At 41.4% G+C, this 18620-nt stretch overlaps 1 protein-coding gene across 2 annotated transcripts in view; it reads left to right on the forward strand.

Annotated features, from left to right (window-relative positions):
• The window catches only part of CDKAL1 (CDKAL1 threonylcarbamoyladenosine tRNA methylthiotransferase), a 634424-nt gene that overhangs the window by 166437 nt on the left and 449367 nt on the right, over positions 1-18620 (forward strand). For both annotated transcript variants that reach the window (XM_080807301.1, XM_080807300.1), the window contains one exon: positions 8621-8717. In XM_080807301.1, coding sequence (XP_080663427.1) covers positions 8621-8717 — 97 coding nt within the window. The remainder of the gene's footprint in view (positions 1-8620; positions 8718-18620) is intronic.

An 18620-nucleotide genomic window follows, 5' to 3' on the forward strand; every position in this document is an offset into this window, starting at 1 on the left:
GCACGCACAAGCAGGGGGAACAGCAGGCAGAAGGAGAAGCAGGTTCCCCGCTGAGCAGGGGGTTTGATGCCGGACTCGATCCCAGGATGCTGGGATCATGACCTGAGCCGCAGACGCTTAACCAACTGAGCCACCCTGGCGCCTCTACCAGATTCTAAGTCTGGGGATTCTTCTGTAAGAAAACACACACCCAAATCCTCGTCTTTAGGAAAATCACACTCTTGTGGTGGGGGCAGATAGGGGAACCCACTATTTAAAAATTTTTGAGAATTGTGTAGGAGAGGAAAAGGTGAGAGGTGGCGTGAGCGGGCAAGCAGTGCAGGGAACGATGGCGCTGCCGTGGTGTGCCACGGGTTCGGTGAACACGGTCCACGTGCCAGGACCCGGCAGAGGAAGGGAGGCCACCAGGTGGACTTCTGCACGACAGGGGAAAGAGTAGTGGGGGTCACCAGAGATGTAGGGAAGCAGGGAAGAGAGGAGGCGACTGGGGGTGGGGGGCAGAGCCTTGGAGGCCGTTTTGAAGAACTTTGCCCTTTCATCTTTGTCCGATAATGAGCCATAAGGAGATTCTGAGGAGGGGGTGCTTTGTTCTGGTGTACATTTTACAGAGATCTCTCCGACAGCGGTGCTGAGTGAGAGGAAATGATAAGGGGACAAAGACAGAAGGATACGGGGGAGAAATGTTGCTGGCTTCGACCAGGGTGGTAGCTGGAGGTGGTGAAATGTGGTTGGAACCTGGGCCTCCCCTTGAGGTCCAGGGAGCTGGGTTTGCCGATGGACTGAGTATAAGGGAAGAGGATGTAATAAGCATACTTCTGTGAGTTTTGGAAAAACAACTGGGAGGACAGACTAGCTATTCATTGACTTACCATTAACTTGCCCAAGTGTCTTGATGCTGAATTTCTGAATCTGAGAACAAACCTGTGGCTTTCGGTCCTTCTGATACAACCTTTGGGCCACTAGCTTTGGAAACCAGGTAGCGTGGCTGCTTCATTGTCCTGGGATCGCATTTTCAGTTTTAGAGCAGCGAGAATGTACGTCGTTTCAAGCTGCCTTTCCATGTGGCATAACTAGGTGTGGTCAGTATATTTCAGGGTATGATCCTTAGTTTTGCTGATTCAGAAACTTGACTTTTTGTAGACTGACCTAGAGTTAAATGGGCTTGGGGACCGAATTCATAATAACAGCCTCACTCATTCAGTTTCTAATGCAGGCGTACCTGACCATGGTCAAGAGCAGCCAGCCTCCCAGAGTTAGAATTCCCCCCAGAGGTCCCCATTTCTGAGAAAATGCTAATTTCCTGACTCGCAGAGAGAGTGACTTTTAGCAGCTAGCCTGGGAGGATTCAGAGAGAAACCTCTTGCTTCCGCCTGGAGCCACGAGGCTGGTTAGGCCGACCTGGTGCTTTCTTCCCTGTGCTCTCCCTTGGCCTCTGCCCAGTGTGCGAGCACAGCACCCGCTTTCTGATTTCCTTCTGCTTCTTCCCATCCCTCCTGTTTTTGGTCTCACCCCCTTCTGTCTACACTTTTCTCTTGTAGCTTCTTTTTAAAACTTGTTTATGCTTCTTACTGAAACTCCATTTTTCTATAATGATCCAACTTTCCTTATGCCCTTAACCTCTGCATGGAAGTCTCTGCCCTTGGCAGTTACACCTCAGTGGAGCTGAGAAAAAGTCTGTGTCCTGTGCTCACCCCCCTCCACCTTGATTTATAGTCACCGAACCCTTTCTTCAAATAAAACCTTTCACAGACCTTTGGTGCACGAAGCACATCCAAGCACAGTAGCAAGTTATAGCGGACGAGAAAGCAGACCATGGTCGGCTTTGCTCAGCCTCCTCTGTATCCCTGACCGCGTCCCTCAGGGACCTTGTTGGGTTTCAGGGTTCCGCAGGAATGCTTGCAGAGAACGCTCCCTGTCCCTTGCAGCCTCGTGCCCCGGAGTCTCTTTGCAGGGACGCATGCTTCTCCCACGGGGCTTCTCGCGGCTCTCCTCGCCCCCTCCAGACCTCCCGTCTTCCTCTTCACACAAGAACCTGGGCTCTAAGGCCTATTTCTTCTTCTCACTAGACTGTGAACTGCTGGAGAACAGGGACTGTCCTTTTGTTTTTCTTTTTCCTTGTGTCTGGCACCTGGGGAGTGAAGGGGTGATAGAATGAAGAGTTGAAATGCCGAATTATTGACTTTACTCCTAGAAGTTCCTATCGGTCCTGGCAGTCGGCGTAATAAAGCAAGCTCACTGGGCGTGAACTCAAGTGGGCATCCCCTGACTGCTTTTGTATGGCCCGTTCATCCTGGTGTGGTCGTTTGCTGTGCCCGGGTTCACTTTGAAGAAATGACCGCTCTGGCTCTAGTCAGTGGCCGCGGGGGCCTACTTTGCTGGTCGCCGTTACAGATGTCGGGACATGTTTACCCTTTTGACTCTTCTGGGTGCCTGGGGACTCCTCCCCTTTCCATAACATTCTTTCTTATGGGGCATAAAATCTGCAGTTGTGTTCTAGTTTTTGTTTCGTTAACATACAACGGAGTCTTGAGATCCTGACTCTGTCCCCGGTTACTGTGGACTTGGAGGTCTCCAGCTATTCCCAGTTACATATTTGAATTACATATTTTTTCAGATTGAAAAAAATCCCATCAAGTCTTAGAGTAATTGATTTTCGGCTTCCGGCAGCCCCCAGCCCACCCGTCCTCTTTGTGGTGGTAGTTACGTGAGTGGACAGTGGCAGTGCTGTAGATGACCTGCTTCCTCAGCCTCTTGTTCCAGGATTAGGAAAGGCGTCGTGTTGTCGCGGTTTATCACACACACAGAGCCTTATTTGCTGGCATGTTTTATGTGTTTCCCATAACTGTTGCCTGCTGTGAGTACTTCCAGTAGATCCTCTCTTCCTTGAATATTTAAGTGCAGAGAACACTCACCTCCAGAGTAGTGAAGACTGTGCTTGCTGTGTACAGAAACGGGTGAATGTGACCCTCTTTTCAGTGCTCTTGTGAGGAGGAGTTTTCATGATTGTGTCAGTGTGCATTTAGAAATGGAAAAATCTAGGGCGCCTGGGTGGCTCAGTCGCTTAAGCGTCCAGCTCTTAATTTTGGCTCAGGTCGTGATCTCAAGATCCTGAGCTTGAACCCTGTGTCGGGCTCTGTGCTGGGCGTGGAGCCTGCTTAAGATTTTCCCTCTCCCTCCCCTTCTCTTTCTGCCCCTACCATACCCCCCCCCCCGCCCCCGAAGAAATGTAAAAGTCAGATACATATTTAAGAAATACTTTTTCATGAAAGAAGACTTTGGGTCAAGACCTAGTCATCATTATGAGTGTTTTTATATTGATTAAGCATCAAGTTGCAGGAAGGTTGTTAGGAATAGGAGAAAAGAACATGGAGAGAGAAGCTGCATTTCCTCCCAACCCACTGCTTGTAGAGAACTGTTTTTTTTCTTGATGTATACAGGAGTTATTACTCCACTATTAGTGCACAAAACTCAGGAAAACGGGAACTATCAAATATTGTGTTTCTACTTTGAAGATGTTCGATCTCTTATAATCCTGTAAATTTCTTTGTGGTTTAATCAAGAAATGTTTGCTCTAATATTTATTACATGATCAGAACCCAAGTTTATGTCCTGAGATCTGATCTTCAAGGAACAGAGAATCTTGGGCGCCCATCCCAGCTCCAGTACTAACTCAGAGTGTGGACTTAGGGCCACAATGATTGTGGCCCTAAGATTCACTATCTTCTTGAATCACAATTTTCTGTCTCTCTCTTTTTTTTTAAGATTTTATTTACTTATTTGAGAGCGAGAGAAAGAGACAGAAAGAGAGAATATAAGGGATGGGGAAGATCAGAGGGAGAGGGAGAAACAGACCTTCCTCCAGCCCCCAAGCAGGGAGCCCTACGTGGCACTCGATTCCAGGACCCTGAAATCATGACCTGAGCCGAAGGCAGATACTGAACCAACTGAGCCACCCAGGTGCCTCCTCAACTTCCTCTTTTATGAAATAAAGCAAATGATATTATACCACATTTATTTTTTGTGCTTTTGTGAATTTTAAGATTCCATATAAATTATTTCTTGTATTTAGTAGTTGGCAGAAAAGAGGAAAAGATTTCTTTGTTTTCTGCATTACTCAAGTTAGTGCTCTAGTCAATGGTATGTCTCTAATTTAGAAGTGTATTTCAAGAAAATAAGAATGATTATATTGAATTAACTTTACATGTAATTTTTGTTTTAATTAACATTTCAAGGCTATTTAAAATGAGGACACAGAAATTCATGCTACTTTAAAGTTTCTTGAGGTATTTTTGTTACCAACTTTCGTATTTTGAAGGATAAAATCTTTTCAAAATGTGTCTATGCTGGGTTCGTTTCTAAAGAAATTGTTTTACAGGCTTTTATTAACCTGAACAAAGCTCACCGAACAAAAAGAATAGGATATAAAAAGGGAATATTTAGAACAAGAGGACTCAGAGAAATTGTGTTAAAACTTTTGCTACTTTATTTGGTCATATATAAAGTGTGACATTAATATTCCATAACAGGGCTATGATTTTTGCTTTGGTTATAGTTCTGGTCTACCCTAGCATCTTACATCCAAATTCTGTAAGAGCATGAACTAGTATTCTAACTAAACTCCTTACGCAAGCATCTCTATTTTGAACTTTCCCTCTTAATTTTCTGGTGTTCTACTTACTCCCTTAAAATCAGCCTTGGACTGTTTTATGACCTGATTTAGTGTTTATAATGTCACGAGAAGATTTTTCCTGGATTGTCACACGTATAGGCTGCACTGTTTTCAAATACAGCTAACAGTGTAATAGTTAACTTGACGAAGTGCCTTTTAAGTGTTAGCCATGATTGTTGTTGTTGTTGTTGAAGTATGGTTGTCAGTGGTGATATTATCTCCTTTTCGTTTTCCACACTAATATTTTTATTCTGTGGAAGTGTTTCTATATCTCTAAAGAGGCTTAACATTTTGTACTCAGTTGGATTCCCTCCACACCTTTAGTGTCTGTTCTATCCACTGTTTCAACGGTCACGTTAGAATGCGTTGCGAAAATCTCCCCCAGCTTCGTTTCCAGCTGGTGACTTGAATTTCCAGAAACTGGATGGGCATTCGTGGAACCTTGGATTTACTGTGGCCTTTGTGAATTTGTTGCCTTCTATCTCAGGACTCAGCCAGCTGCTTCTTTGAGCCAAATCTGACCTACTGTCTATTTTTGTAAATGGAGCTTCATTGGAACACACACACACACACACACACACACACACACACTTATTATGTATGGTTTGTTTTGCATTAAGGTGGCGGAGTTAAGACTTTTCCAACAGAGGACCTGTGAGTAGCAAAACCTAAACTATTTACCAGGTAGCTCTTTATAGAAGATGTTTGCTGATGCCTTTTAGACTTTTGATTCTTCCTTGGGGTTTTCCTCAGGTATATTCTAGCAAGAGAACTAATTTCCTTTCCTTTAATCTTTCCTTTTTTGGATCTTCCACATGCCTTCAGTCGCCACATCCCTGCCTAGAGCATTCTATGAATTTCCTCATCTCTTGGTTTCTTTTCCCCTTGTGTTTCCTTTTGTATCTTGCCAGCAGTGTCGTATTCTTAAAGTTTGGTTCCTCTGTGTGTCCACGCTGCCACCAGACACTTCCCCATTGCCCAGTAACTTAAATAGAAACTCTCCAGCCTCTTTCTTAAGTCTCCTTCCATAATAGAAGCTTTACTAGACTCCCTAAAATAGGAATTCTGCAGTATAATACTTTCCTCCTACTTTTTACCTTCTTGTCTTTGTCCATGCTGGAACAGCTGCCTGGTGCTTTCTCTGCCCTCTGTCCCACCTTCTCCCACTACGGGAGGAGTTTGATTGGAATCCTTGTACTGTCTTTTTCTGTCTGCATATGCCTTTCTTCTCCATGATGTGTTTGTTGCCTGTGCAGCTTTCTGTCACGAGGGTCATCGTATTTGCTGCTGTGTTGTTGATGTTCTTTTACATCTCATCCATCATAAACCATGAGCTTTTTGAGCACAAAGCGCGTGTCTTCTTTACTGTGTTCCCTTCAGCTCTCAACATCATGTCTTCGATGTGCTTAATAATTAAATAATTGAGTCACATTATGGGAGGGAGGCCTTTTAATTTGCATGTAACTCTTGGTGACCTTAGAGACTCCCTTGGATGTTTGCTCTGATTCTAGGTGTTCTAGTTAAAAGTCTTGAGGAAACCAGATGTTACTTCCTCATATAGATTGTTTCTGTAAATGGGAAAAAATCTGTTGTTGTTTGATAAGGTGTTTCACGTTTACCGGAAGAAAGCAGTTTGTGTATAGTGATGTGCACGGCACGGATAAAAAAGTAAAACCAGGTGGTAGAGCCAGGCAGTAATTCTCTTGGATGTGTAAAGCAATCTATCAAACGCAGATTTTTTTTTTATTCCATTAACAAGTTTCTTTTTTTTCCGCCTGATTCCAAATGGAAGAATTATACTAAAGCTCTCTAATAAGTTTTGAAATGAAACACAGATGATATTAAAATAGTGTTTTATTCTCTACTTACTGTTTAATTGCTCTCTGCATACTTTCCAGAAGGTTTTGATGTGGCTGTCGATCACAAATAGCTAGTTCTGTTAATCCCAGGGTTTTTTTTTTTTTGGCCTCCAGTTCTGAGTTTGTACTCTTGAAAAGGTTGAAAAAAACAAGAGCGTGCCAGGGGTAGAAACTTTTCACTTCATGGTGGTGTGTTCTAAGAGTTACATGTCCCGAAACTGGGCTGCTGATACCCTTAACTTCAGTTGGTTTTAGAAAGGTAAAGATGGCCGGTGAGGCCAGCGACACAGTATGGTGCATAAAGCCTAGAAGCGAGCATCCAGAAAAACAAACAAAGGAAACAAAGCGCTGTACCCCAAAGCCCACATACTTGAAAAAGAATGGAAGACTTCAAAATTTCATTTTAAAATGGGCAAAGGATGTGAACAGTTTCTAGAAAAAGATACCGGCTCTGCTTGGTTGACCTCTGTCTAATAGCACGTAGTTAGTGTTTGCTGTATACACGTATGCGAGATGAATGAGTAATGCCTAAAATATATCCCAACCCCTCCTAAGTAAAGACGTGCTAAATAACCAGCCTGGTACACCTTTGGATCGGCATTTCTACTTCTTAGCATTTATGCTAGAGAAATAATTAGACATCTTAGCATAGATTTCACATCAAGTTTTCCGTAATCCAGAAACACTCTCTCAAATATTCAAGGATATCCACCCATCCACATATATATGTACATATGTATGTACATACATACATGCATGTGTGTAGGTGTACATATATGTGTATACATGCATGCTCATTGTAAAATCATTTGTAATGTGAAAGATTATCAACAACCTAAATGCCTATGAGAATAAGAATCATTAAATTATAGTATATCCACACTGTAATGGGTAAAAAGGATGAGAATGATCTGTAGGTAAAGATTGGGAAAAGAAGGATACAAGATGTATTTGTAAAGCAAAAGGTAGTTTCATCTTTATGTGTAAGGACCGAACACAGGTCCAGTTACACATCATGCTTGCACATGTGAGGACTGGGCTGAAAGTTAGCATAAGCACCCTATGAGCTTAAGCATAAGTCTCTGGGGAGCAGAACTGGGGAGTTGTGTGAATTCCCAGCATAGAGGGGATATTATACCTTCTATTTGTTAAACTTCTGTTCAGTGTTTAAAAGTTTATATTTACTTTTATGTTGGTCAAAGCACTGGGAAGTCATAGAATGAGTTTTAGGTGCATTTTCATTACTATTTAAAATAACTTACTTGAATGGGTAACTTGTCTGTCTAGAAAGTGGCTTTTTAAAAAATTATGTTCCGTTAGCCAACGTATAGTACATCATTAGTTTCTGACGTAGTGGTCAGTGATTCATTAGTTGCGTATAACACCCAGTGCTCATCACCACACATGCCCTCCTTAATGCCCATCACCCGGTTACCCCATCCTCCCACTCCCCTCCCTTCTGTAACCCTCAGTTTGGTTCCCGGAGTCCAGAGTCTCTCATGGTCTGTCTCCCTCTCTGATTTCTTCCCATTCAGTTTCCCTCCCCTCCCCTGTGGTCCTCCATGTTATTCCTTATGTTCCACATATGAGTGATACCCTATGATACTTGTCTTTCTCTGCCCAACTTATTTCACTCAGTATAATCCCCTCCAGTTCCATCCATGTCGATGCAAATGGTGGGTATTCGTTCTGGTGGTTGGGTAATATTCTGCTGTATGCGTGAACCACATCTTCTTTATCCTCCATAGCCAAACTGTGGAAGGAGCTGAGATGTCCTTCAGTAGAAAGTGGCTTTTAAGCATGACTCATGTCCTTGAGAATTCTGTATGAGTAAGTTTTTTGGTTTTGTAATGGGCTGATAATAAAAGACATGATCAGGTTGGATGGCTGTTGTACTCTCTGGTGGTATGACCAGTAGATGCACAGTGCAGAGGTCTTATTATGATGTGTTTTCTTTGCACAGTTGTAAGAAAATCCAGTTTCATGGGAGAAGGTTTTCTTAGGATTTGGACAACTTGTATGCACTAACATCAGTTTCCAAGGGTATACTTGTGAGCAAAAGAATCACACTGTTTTCTCTTCAATCTTTCAGAAAAGCTCAAGAGGAGAACAAGAAGATCGTGCTGGCGGGATGTGTTCCTCAGGCCCAGCCTCGGCAGGACTACCTTAAAGGACTGAGCATCATAGGGGTAAGCTCGTACCCGAAGGGGACAAAAGAACATCTTGGGCTGTCGAAACACGTGCTAGGTCCACATTTGATTTGCTCCTTCTGTGTCACTTATAAGCTCTGTTACACTTCCGACGATCTCTCCTCAACGTACTGGCCCTGTTGCTGCTGAAATTTCATCACGTTCCTGTAACTTTTTCACCTCGGCACAAAAATATGTTCTTGATTCTCTCCTTAAGAAAAAAAAAAAAACCAAACGCAATAAAAAGCCATAGGGAATTTAAGTCCCTTCCTGATACCCGTCCTTTGTCTGCCTGTCCAGCACCATTTCTTGCCATAGATTGTAATTTTCCCTTCCCACCGAACTCCTTGTCATCTCCCCAATGCACAGGTTCCTGTTTGGAACATGCCCCTTCCCTTACAGTCATCCCCCAGGTCGCCCTCCAGTGTTACCCACTCCGTAAAGCCTCGCTGATCACTCCGCGCGTCTTCCCGTCATCCTGTGCCTCGGTTCCCTGTGCTTACCGGTCAGCTGCCCTCTCAGCAGCTCACAGCGTTATGATTTTACATTCACTTACCTAATTTTATGGTAAAGGCCACCTTTCTACTTACATCACTAACTTCACAGCGACCACTTTTCAGTCTTTTTTTAAGCTGACTGTGTTTCTCCAACCTTTCCCGTGATGCCAGACATCCAGCAGGCCCTCAGTGTTCGGTGACTGACTGAAGGAAAGAATCTTCCTGCTCTTGGCCTCGTGAAGTCAGGAGACTTGCTGTCTGTCACTGGTCTTATTCACAAAATGTCCAAAGATCGTTGGCATTCAGTCACTGTTGGTGGTGGCACTTCCTCCTTCCCGCCATTCTTTTTTCTTTTCTTTTTTTTTCTTTTTTTCTTCCCGCCATTCTTCTAGGGCTGTGCTCAGTATGCTCAGGAATCCTCTTTTATTTATTTATTTATAAAAAAATGTTATTAATTTTTTGACAGAGAGAGGAAACACAAGTGGGGGGAGCAGGAGAGGGAGAAGCAGCCTCCTGGCTGAGCAGGGAGCCAGATGTGGGACTCGATCCCAGAACCCTGAGATCATGGCCTGAGCCGAAGGCAGACACTTAACTGACTGAGCCACTCAGGCGTCCCAGGAATCCTCTTTTAAAAAAGACTTTATTAATTAAAAAAAAAAAATATATACACACACACACACACACACACACATATATGTGTATATACATATATATGTGTAACAGAGTATACTCATAGAAAAGTAATATGAATAATTGGCACCTGGAATAAGATATATTGGGTTTTTCCTTATTTGATATACAACAGTACTGTTGACAACTTTTGATTTTTTTAAAGTTTTTTTTTTTTTTTAAGTAGTGTCTGTATCCAGCGTGGGGCTCAAACTTACAACCCTGAGGTCAGGAGTCGTACACTCTACCGACTGAGCCAGCCAGGTGCCCTGACATCGACAGCTTTTAATACTGGATTCTCAGTGTAATGAACTTGTTTTCTGCTGTCAAATCCTTGCCCCAATAGCAAATTTAATAATCTTCAAACAAACATTCTCATGTTAAACAGAACCTGAATGTTTGAGAAGTTTAGTTTGTTTTCACATTTGTCTGTTTACTTTTTGATTTCTCTTGGTTTAAGGAATGACATGTATATGGACTCCTGAGTTATCTCTTCATGTGAGACTAACTTTCCCCATAAACATAGTCCTGCCGTGGTAGGGAAACAGGAAACTCGTTAGAATTCTGTTTGAGGATGGAATATGGCAAAAGCATAGGATTCATCTTGAATTTCATCTCTAGGAGTTCAGTTACTGGAATAGGATAATTTCTTTAGTCTGACAAAGCCTCTTCTCTGTGTACGTTATTGTAACAGTTTCCCAAGCTCCACTGGGTGCAGTGAAGAGCTTGGTGTATGTTAGGATGTAGGGGAGATTCTAAGGGAGCATGCTCAGTGCTGCTGATGGGGAAGGTGATTTTCAGTAATGATATGACACTGTGGCTTTGGCAAATAACATCCCCCCCTCCCCATTTAGTCTAGCACCCTTTTTGTTCTGTCATTGAATCTCACTTAATTACCACTAAAATTCTTTAGATTTATGTATTTTGCTTCTTTATAATTACAGAAATAACTTAAGATCACATATTTAAAAATGGAAATAGAATATTCATAGTTCCATCACTGAAACATGGTAATTATAACTTTGCTGATTCCCTGTAGCCTTTTTTTTCCCCATTGTGGTGTGGTTTTTTGTTTTTTTTTTCTTTTTTAAATGTAATCTCTACACCCAATATGGGGCTTGAATTCACAACCCTGAGACCAAGAGTCATATGCTCTTGTAGCTGAGCCAGCCAGGTGCCCCCCATAAATGGCTTTTTATTTTAATTTTAAATCAGTATGTTGTGAAAGTTTCCAAAAGCGAAATCACACTGTTTGTAACAGTGTTTGATTTGTAATCCAATTATATATCAGCAGTTAGTATTATTATTAAAATATAGGATTATTCTTTGTAATCATCATTTTATAGAGCAATTGTTTCTGTGGCAGCTATGTAACATTTATCATCACTGACTCTTTCTATATAAAAGTTATGTCCACAGAACCTGAAATTTAAAAAATCTGAAGTGGGAAACCAAAGTCATCTATGACTGGTGTCTGAGAAGACCTGTTTCTGAAGATAATTGTTAGAATTGCTACAAAAACAGAAACCTTCTGAAATACAGTGAGTTTAACTGAAATAAAGAAATGAATTATATTGATTTAGACAAAGAAAAAAATTCTGAAGTGTGAAAAGAAATACAGTGATATTTAAATTCATTGACCTAGGAAACCAGTTTTAAGGATTGTACTGCAGTTTTTTTTTAATAGATGGAGTGAAAACTGTTATTCCCTCACAAAATTCCCCTCACAGACTAAGTGTGCCACAGCGCTTTAATAGAGGTGGAAGGAAGAACCCATGTAACTGCATTCTGTGTTTCTGCCATCTGCCAGGATTTGTTCATGTCACCCCACAGTACAGGGAGGCCGTGTCGATTCTTTTGACCAAGTGACTGAAATAAAAAGGTTGGGATTAGTGGCTGAGAAGCTACTTAGTGCACACCTGAGTTAAAAAGACATATTGTCCCCATGTTTGCAGGTACTCATGGCGTAAGTGTTTAAAAAAGAAGATTCTTAATAATTAAGAAGGATAATACTACCGTTGTAATGTGAATTTCCATCAGTATCAGCCTTTAGAAATGGGACGTTTAATTTGTTTTCATAATGAGAGAGAGCAGTGTAGTGAGGGCACGCAGCAGTCAATTGTCAGACCCCTGGGCATTTTATTATCATCTCTCCTACTGTCTCCTGGTATTATCTAGTTGTAATTAATATTATTTGTGTGGTGGTGAATGAACAGAAAATAACAGAATATCAAAACCTACCCACCTCTGGGTCCAGAAGAACTGGCTTTGGTGGCAGTAACCTCTCCACTTTCCCCGTTCTGGAGCACAAAAATGTCTAATTCTTTTACATTGGGAGAAGAGGGAGAAAAGATTTAAAAACACCCTGTCTTTGATAAAAAAGACCTTTTTGCAACCAAAACTTCTTTCCTAGACTGATGAAATGAAATTTTATCTAATATCCAGAACACATGTATTTATAGGTAACTCATATAGAATCAGGACCTTTTTAATTGTTTTTAGGATCTTGAAACATTTTAGCTCACAGTGAAAAATTTCATGTCGCTTGGGGCAAATAGTTATGATTAACCATCCCCCTTGGAAAGAGTTTTCATGCAGTGTCATTTTTTTAGAGTCATTTCTGTTATTTGTTTACTTTGGTTACTCTGTGTCTAGCTGTAGGTGGTTCCAAGATCTTGTGACTCTACTTTCGCATGTTCCTTTCCTTCTCTTCAGCTTTATTGGCAGGAAAGTTTCTTTTAGGTGAGTCAACCAGAAAGCGTGATGCTCTCTGTTAAAGTCTGGTAGAAAAAAAGAAGAGTAGACTTCGGGACTCAGAAAGCCTGACTTCACATCCCTGGGCTGCCACATCCTTTTCTCCTTAATAAGAACTTTCTGAAGACCTGTTAGGTGGTAGCTGCCAGGTGCCAGGAACACGCCAGTATATCAGATCATCCAAGAGCCCTGTCCTCACAGAGCTTACGTTCCAGTTCTTAGTGACACTTGATTTACGCCTAGAACATCCCTTGTCCTAGAGAATGTGGTGGGATGGGTCCGTAAGACCAGAGGAAGATTGGGTAGTTGGGAATCTCCTCTGAAGGCTGAGGTACATTTTGAGAAAATATACTTCGTGTCTATCAGTTAGAAGTGGTGTTGGGGATAGGTGGGTGAGACAATATTTACTTGCTTCAGTTCTTTGTAAGGTAGTGTTATTTCTCCATTATTGTAGGAGTCATTATTAATATGCGTGGCATTTAGGAGGATGGTTGGTTTATACTCTGTTTAGGAAAGCATGCTTACTAAATTGTACATTTTATGTTGATTTTCTGTGCTAATTACTAAACAAGGACAGCATTTGAACTTGATCTTTTTGATTCATTAGGCTCATCTTTGTGATTGTGTACTCTAGAAATCCTAAATAAACGGAATTAATACACAGGTTACAACATTTGAAAACATGCGGTTCACAGCAGAATATATAATTTAATGTCAAAAAATGTGTAAATGACGGAACTTCCTGATTTGCCAGCTGTGAGCCCTGCAGGCAGGTGCACAGCTTTCTTGGGAGAGCTGAACAACAGCGATGCTTACCACAGGTGTCTGCTTATCTCAGGGACTATCAACGAGGTTGATTTACAGTGGCTGGAACATCTTAGGCAGGCTGCCCTAATGGTGAAAAGTCAAGCAGCGTGGCGGGTATTTCAAATGGGGACACTTTAATTTTGGAAATTATGTGTATAAATAAAGTAGCATTTGCAAGAGGCTGTATTTGAGAAAATTTCTGTCATATATTGCCAAAGGCAAATGAATTCATGAAGTCACAATGTCGCAGTAATCATGGCTTTGATACTGAGGGCAAAGCTTGAGAAATGTGTTTTGTTTGTCTCTACTTCATGGCTTCCCGTATGTCATCTTGTTATATTACCTTTTTTTTTTTTAACCTGTAATTGTCAAAAAGGCACTATCTTAACAGAGTGACATGTAAATTTAAAAGCCCACTGATGCTTGTACCTTCTTAGATAACGTTGTTATTTCTTTTGTGGTCTTTTCTAATTTAACCTGTATGTGTACACATTCTTCAGTTATTCAAGTATAAAATAGAGTAAAAAGTAGTGTATCGTAGTAGTTAAGAGCATGGATTCAGGAACTAGACTGCATAGGTTCATATCTCTGAGGTACCATGTACTAGCTGTGTGGCCTTATACGAGTCACTTAACCTCTCTCTGCCTCAGTTTCTTCCTTTTTGGATGGGCAGTAATAATAGAACCTAACTCCGAGTTTTGTAAGGGTTAAATCAGTTAATACATGGCACGTGGCTAGCATGGTGCCTCGCATATAGTAAGTGTTCTCTCTGTATTAGCTTTATTATTATTATTTTTATAATTAAAAAAAATTTTTATAAACATATAATGTATTATTAGCCCCAGGGGTACAGGTCTGTGAATCACCAGGTTTACACACTTCGCAGCACTCACCATAGCACATACCCTCTCCAATGCCCATAACCCAACCACCCTCTCCCTCCCCCGCCCCTCACCCCCCTCAGTTTGTTTTGTGACATTAAGAGTCTCTTATGGTTTGTCTCCCTCCTGATCCCATCTTGTTTCATTTATTCTTTTCCTACCCCCCAAGCCCCCCACGTTGCATCTCCACTTCCTCATATCAGGGAGATCATATGATAGTTGTCTTTCTCTGATTGACTTATTTCGCTAAGCATAATACCCTCTAGTTCCATCCACGTCGTTGCAAATGGCAAGATTTCATTTCTTTTAATGGCTGCATTGTATTCCATTGTGTATATATATACCACGTCTTCTTTATCCATTCATCTATTGATGGACTTCTAGGTTCTTTCCATAGTTTGGCTATTGTGGACATTGCTGCTATAAACATTCGGGTGCATGTGCCCCTTCAGATCACTATGTTTGTATCTTCAGGGTAAATACCCAGTAGTGCAATTGCTGGGTCGTAGGGTAGCTCTATTTTCAACTACTTGAGGAACCTCCATGCTGTTTTCCAGAGTGGTTGTACCAGCTTGCATTCCCACCAAGAGTGTAGGAGGGTTCCCCTTTCTCTGCATCCTCGCCAGCACCTGTCATTTCCCAACTTGTTAATTTTTAGCTTTATTATTATTATTTTAATTTTTATTTCATTCACTTGCTAATAGAATGAGCATTGAGCACACCTCTGTGCCTGGGACAAGAAGTGTTTGGTAGAGACACAGAGCTGAATAAAATGTCCTTTCCCTAAAAACCGTGACATCTGAAGAGAGGCACAAATAATCATGGATAAATGTGCAGAGGGACAAAGTCCTATGGGCACACCGCGGGTGACACCGTCCCGGACTTGCGCTTGAAAGCCTGAGTAGCGGTTTGATGGAGAGAGGAGGAAAGGCTTTCAGCAGAAGCAACAGCATGTCTAAAGAAAAGTACCTGTGGGCCAGGGCACCTGGAAGGGAGAGGAATGGCGAGGAGTGTGTCCTGACCTGAGTGTAATCTGGAGGGGGTGGATTTAAGAGGTGTAGTTTGGAGCAATGCAGGCGAGGCTAAGAACAGGCTAGTGTGAGGGGAGAAGGAGTTTGCAGCGCATGGAATGCTTACTTCGGACCCAGCAGGGCAGGGTGAAAGACGGGGGGCGTCACGTAGCCCGGAAAAGTGACTATAAGAAGCAGTGTGACCCATGCCCTGTACTCATTATTTGTTAAATATTTTCTTGTATGTTAGTTGTACTGATCTTTTTTCTTACTTTAATGCAGATTTATTGAGGCATAATTAATAAAGAAATTTATCCTTGATGAATTTTGACAAATGTACACTATTGTATAAGCACGGTAACAGTTAAGAGAGACCGTTTCCATTACACCAGAAGGTTCCTTGTGTTCCGTTGTAGTTGAACCCTCCCTTCCCCCGCCCCGCCCCCTGCCAGACACAAATACCCACTGTCCTTGGCAACTGCGGTTCTGATTTCTGTCCTTAGAGTTTTGCCATTTTCAGAATGTTATAGAAATGTTACTTTTTGCTTTTTTTTTTCATTTAGCCTAATGCATTCAGTTTTCATCCATGTTGTTGTGATTATTAATAGTTCATTACTGCTTATTGCCTAGAATTATTTCATTTTAGGGATGCACCACAGTGTATCTGTTCACCAGTTGATAGAAATTTGTGTTGCTTACGATCTTGGGCTCTTAAGGCTCAAGCTCCTGTAAGCATTCACGTGTAGATCTTTGTGTGGATTCGTGTCTGTGTTCTCTTGGGTCAGTATCCAGGAGTGGTATCGCCTCTAGTCATGGGGTAAGCATCTGCTCAGCCTTTTAAGAAACTGCCAGAGTGTTTTCCAGAACAGCTGCACCATCTTGTTTTGCACCAGCTGTTCCAGTTGCTTCGCGTCTGCACCGAAAGTTCTTACGGCCAGTATTGTCCTCTCAGCGCTTGTCCTGGCTGTGTAGTAACAGCTCTCCGTAGTTTTTAATTCGCTTTTCTCTCTTGACTGATGATGTTCGGTGTATTTTCATGTGAATATTTGCCGTCGGTAGATCTTTGGTAAAGTGTTCAAATCTTTTACCACCTTCCCCTCTCTTTTGGTGATGTTGAGTTAGGAAACTATTTCTTAGGAGACAGTGTACACACACACACACACACACACACACACACACACACACACCTACCTACCTGTTTCTTATGACAGGAAAGCAAAGAAGTTGATAAAGTGGACTTCATCAAAGTTAAGTATTTTTGCTTCTCAAAAGATACTCTTAAGGAAATGAAAAAGGCAGGCCACAGACTAGGGGGAAAAGAGTGGCAAAACACATTATCTCCCAAACAGTTTATATCTAGAATATGTAAAGGACTCCTGCAACCGAACAGCAGGAAATCAACCTACTTTAATATGGGGGAAAGATTTGTCTTTTTATCACTTTTCATTGCCTTTTAAAAATTTTGTGATATTAGAAACTCAGAAATTTGGGGCAGGTGAGTGATGAGTTGGCAATGAGATTCTTCTGCGGGTTTCCAGACTTAAAACTTATATTCCCAGGAGCCCAGAGCAGGTCTGATAAAGTATGCATTTCTCTCTCTCTGTTTTAAACCTTTTTTTTTTTTTTTTAAAGTATGAAAAGGATTAATTCAACTTTTCAGTTTATTTACATTTTACTCTGATGGACACTCCTTTAAAGCCAAGGACTTTGTTGTTTATTATTTTACATGTTTAGATATTTTACATGACTTTCAGTGCTCAGTATGGTGTCTGGCTCAATAAATATTTGTTGAGTGAATGTTAAATATAAGGTATGCATTTAACGTACTTTTTTCCATGTTGTTCTGTTTTTCCCAGAGCGTTTGTTTTTAAATTTCTCTTTTCCTGTTTCATGGTGCTGACGCCCTCATATGTTGGTTTCTTAATTAATACATCAGTTTTGTATGCCACATATGTAATGAATTGCCACAAATATAGTTGCTTGTACCCAATACACAATAAATACACAGTAGGTATTTGTTATTTTACAGATCTGGAGACCAGAAGTGGGACACGGGTTTTATTGGACGAAGATCAAGGTGTTGACAGGGCTGCGTTCTTTCTGGAGGCTCTGCGAGAGAGGCTTTCTCGTTGCCTTTTGCAGCTTTTTGAGGCCACACGCATTCCGTGGCTTGGGACTTGTTATTCCGTGTTTAAAGCCAGTGGTGCTCTCTCGGACCTTTTCATCAGTATGTCTCTCTCTGTCCCAGGCAGGGGACACTTAGGTTTAAGGACTCATGTGAGTAGGTTGGGCCCATCTAGAGAATCCAGGTGAGTCTCATCACATCAGTGAGGTCTGTTTGCTAGGGAAGGGGACACAGTCACAGGTTCTGGGGCTTAGGACTTGAACATCTTGCCTGAGACAGCATTATTTATTACTTGATGTTCTACATCTCTCATGTGCATTTGTGTTTCAGTTCTGTTATCTCTTTTTAACTTCAGTGTCACTTTAAAAGTCATTTTTTTACTTTGCAATATTGTCCTCTTACTTAATAGGATTATCATATTCTAATGTCCCCAAAATGTGTCTCTGTGCAGTTCTGCTTAGCACATGTTGAGTTTTGGTACAATTGCTGGCAGAGTTGGTTTTTTTCTGCTACAGAAAGTTTCACAGGTATTTTAACTGGATTGAAGAGGAGGAAGTTTCCAGTATGGCTACTCATTTTGCTTGGTATCCCTCTAGCCTGGCCTTACCTGTCAATCAGTATATCTCATCTCTTACTGAATGTTAGTCACTCACTGGTACCATTCAGGTAGCAAATAAACTTTTAGTGATGTGTGGAACATGCGCCATGTAATTTGTGGAGAAAGGGCTGTTCCTACCATTGGGGAAGAATTTTTCTCAGTGAAGAGATGAAAGGAGATAAAACTAGACTGGGAAATGAGGTTTTGTTCAAGAAGTTAAGCCCTGTGTAGCATCCAGTATTCTTTTATGTACCTCATGAGCAAACTTGTTCACAGACTAGTGAATTCAGTGTTTTTTTTTTTTTTTTTTTTTTTTGTAGTAAGGTCAGCTTAGTGACTGCTATGGGCTTCCTCAAATTTTAGAGATTGGGACATTGAGCTGTCTTACAACACCATGTATAAAAGTAGGGACTTTCCTTCACAGCTTGGAGAAAAAATTTTAGAGAGAAAAATGTCTTACTTTTTTGCAGAGAAGTCGATATTGAACTTTAACTTATCGGGTGCTGATTATTGAATTAAACTCCCATTATGGTTCAGGTGAAAAGCTTAGACCTACATTTGA

Source organism: Martes martes, assembly GCF_963455335.1.
Source record: "Martes martes genome assembly, chromosome: 6".
Lineage (NCBI taxonomy): Eukaryota > Metazoa > Chordata > Mammalia > Carnivora > Mustelidae > Martes > Martes martes.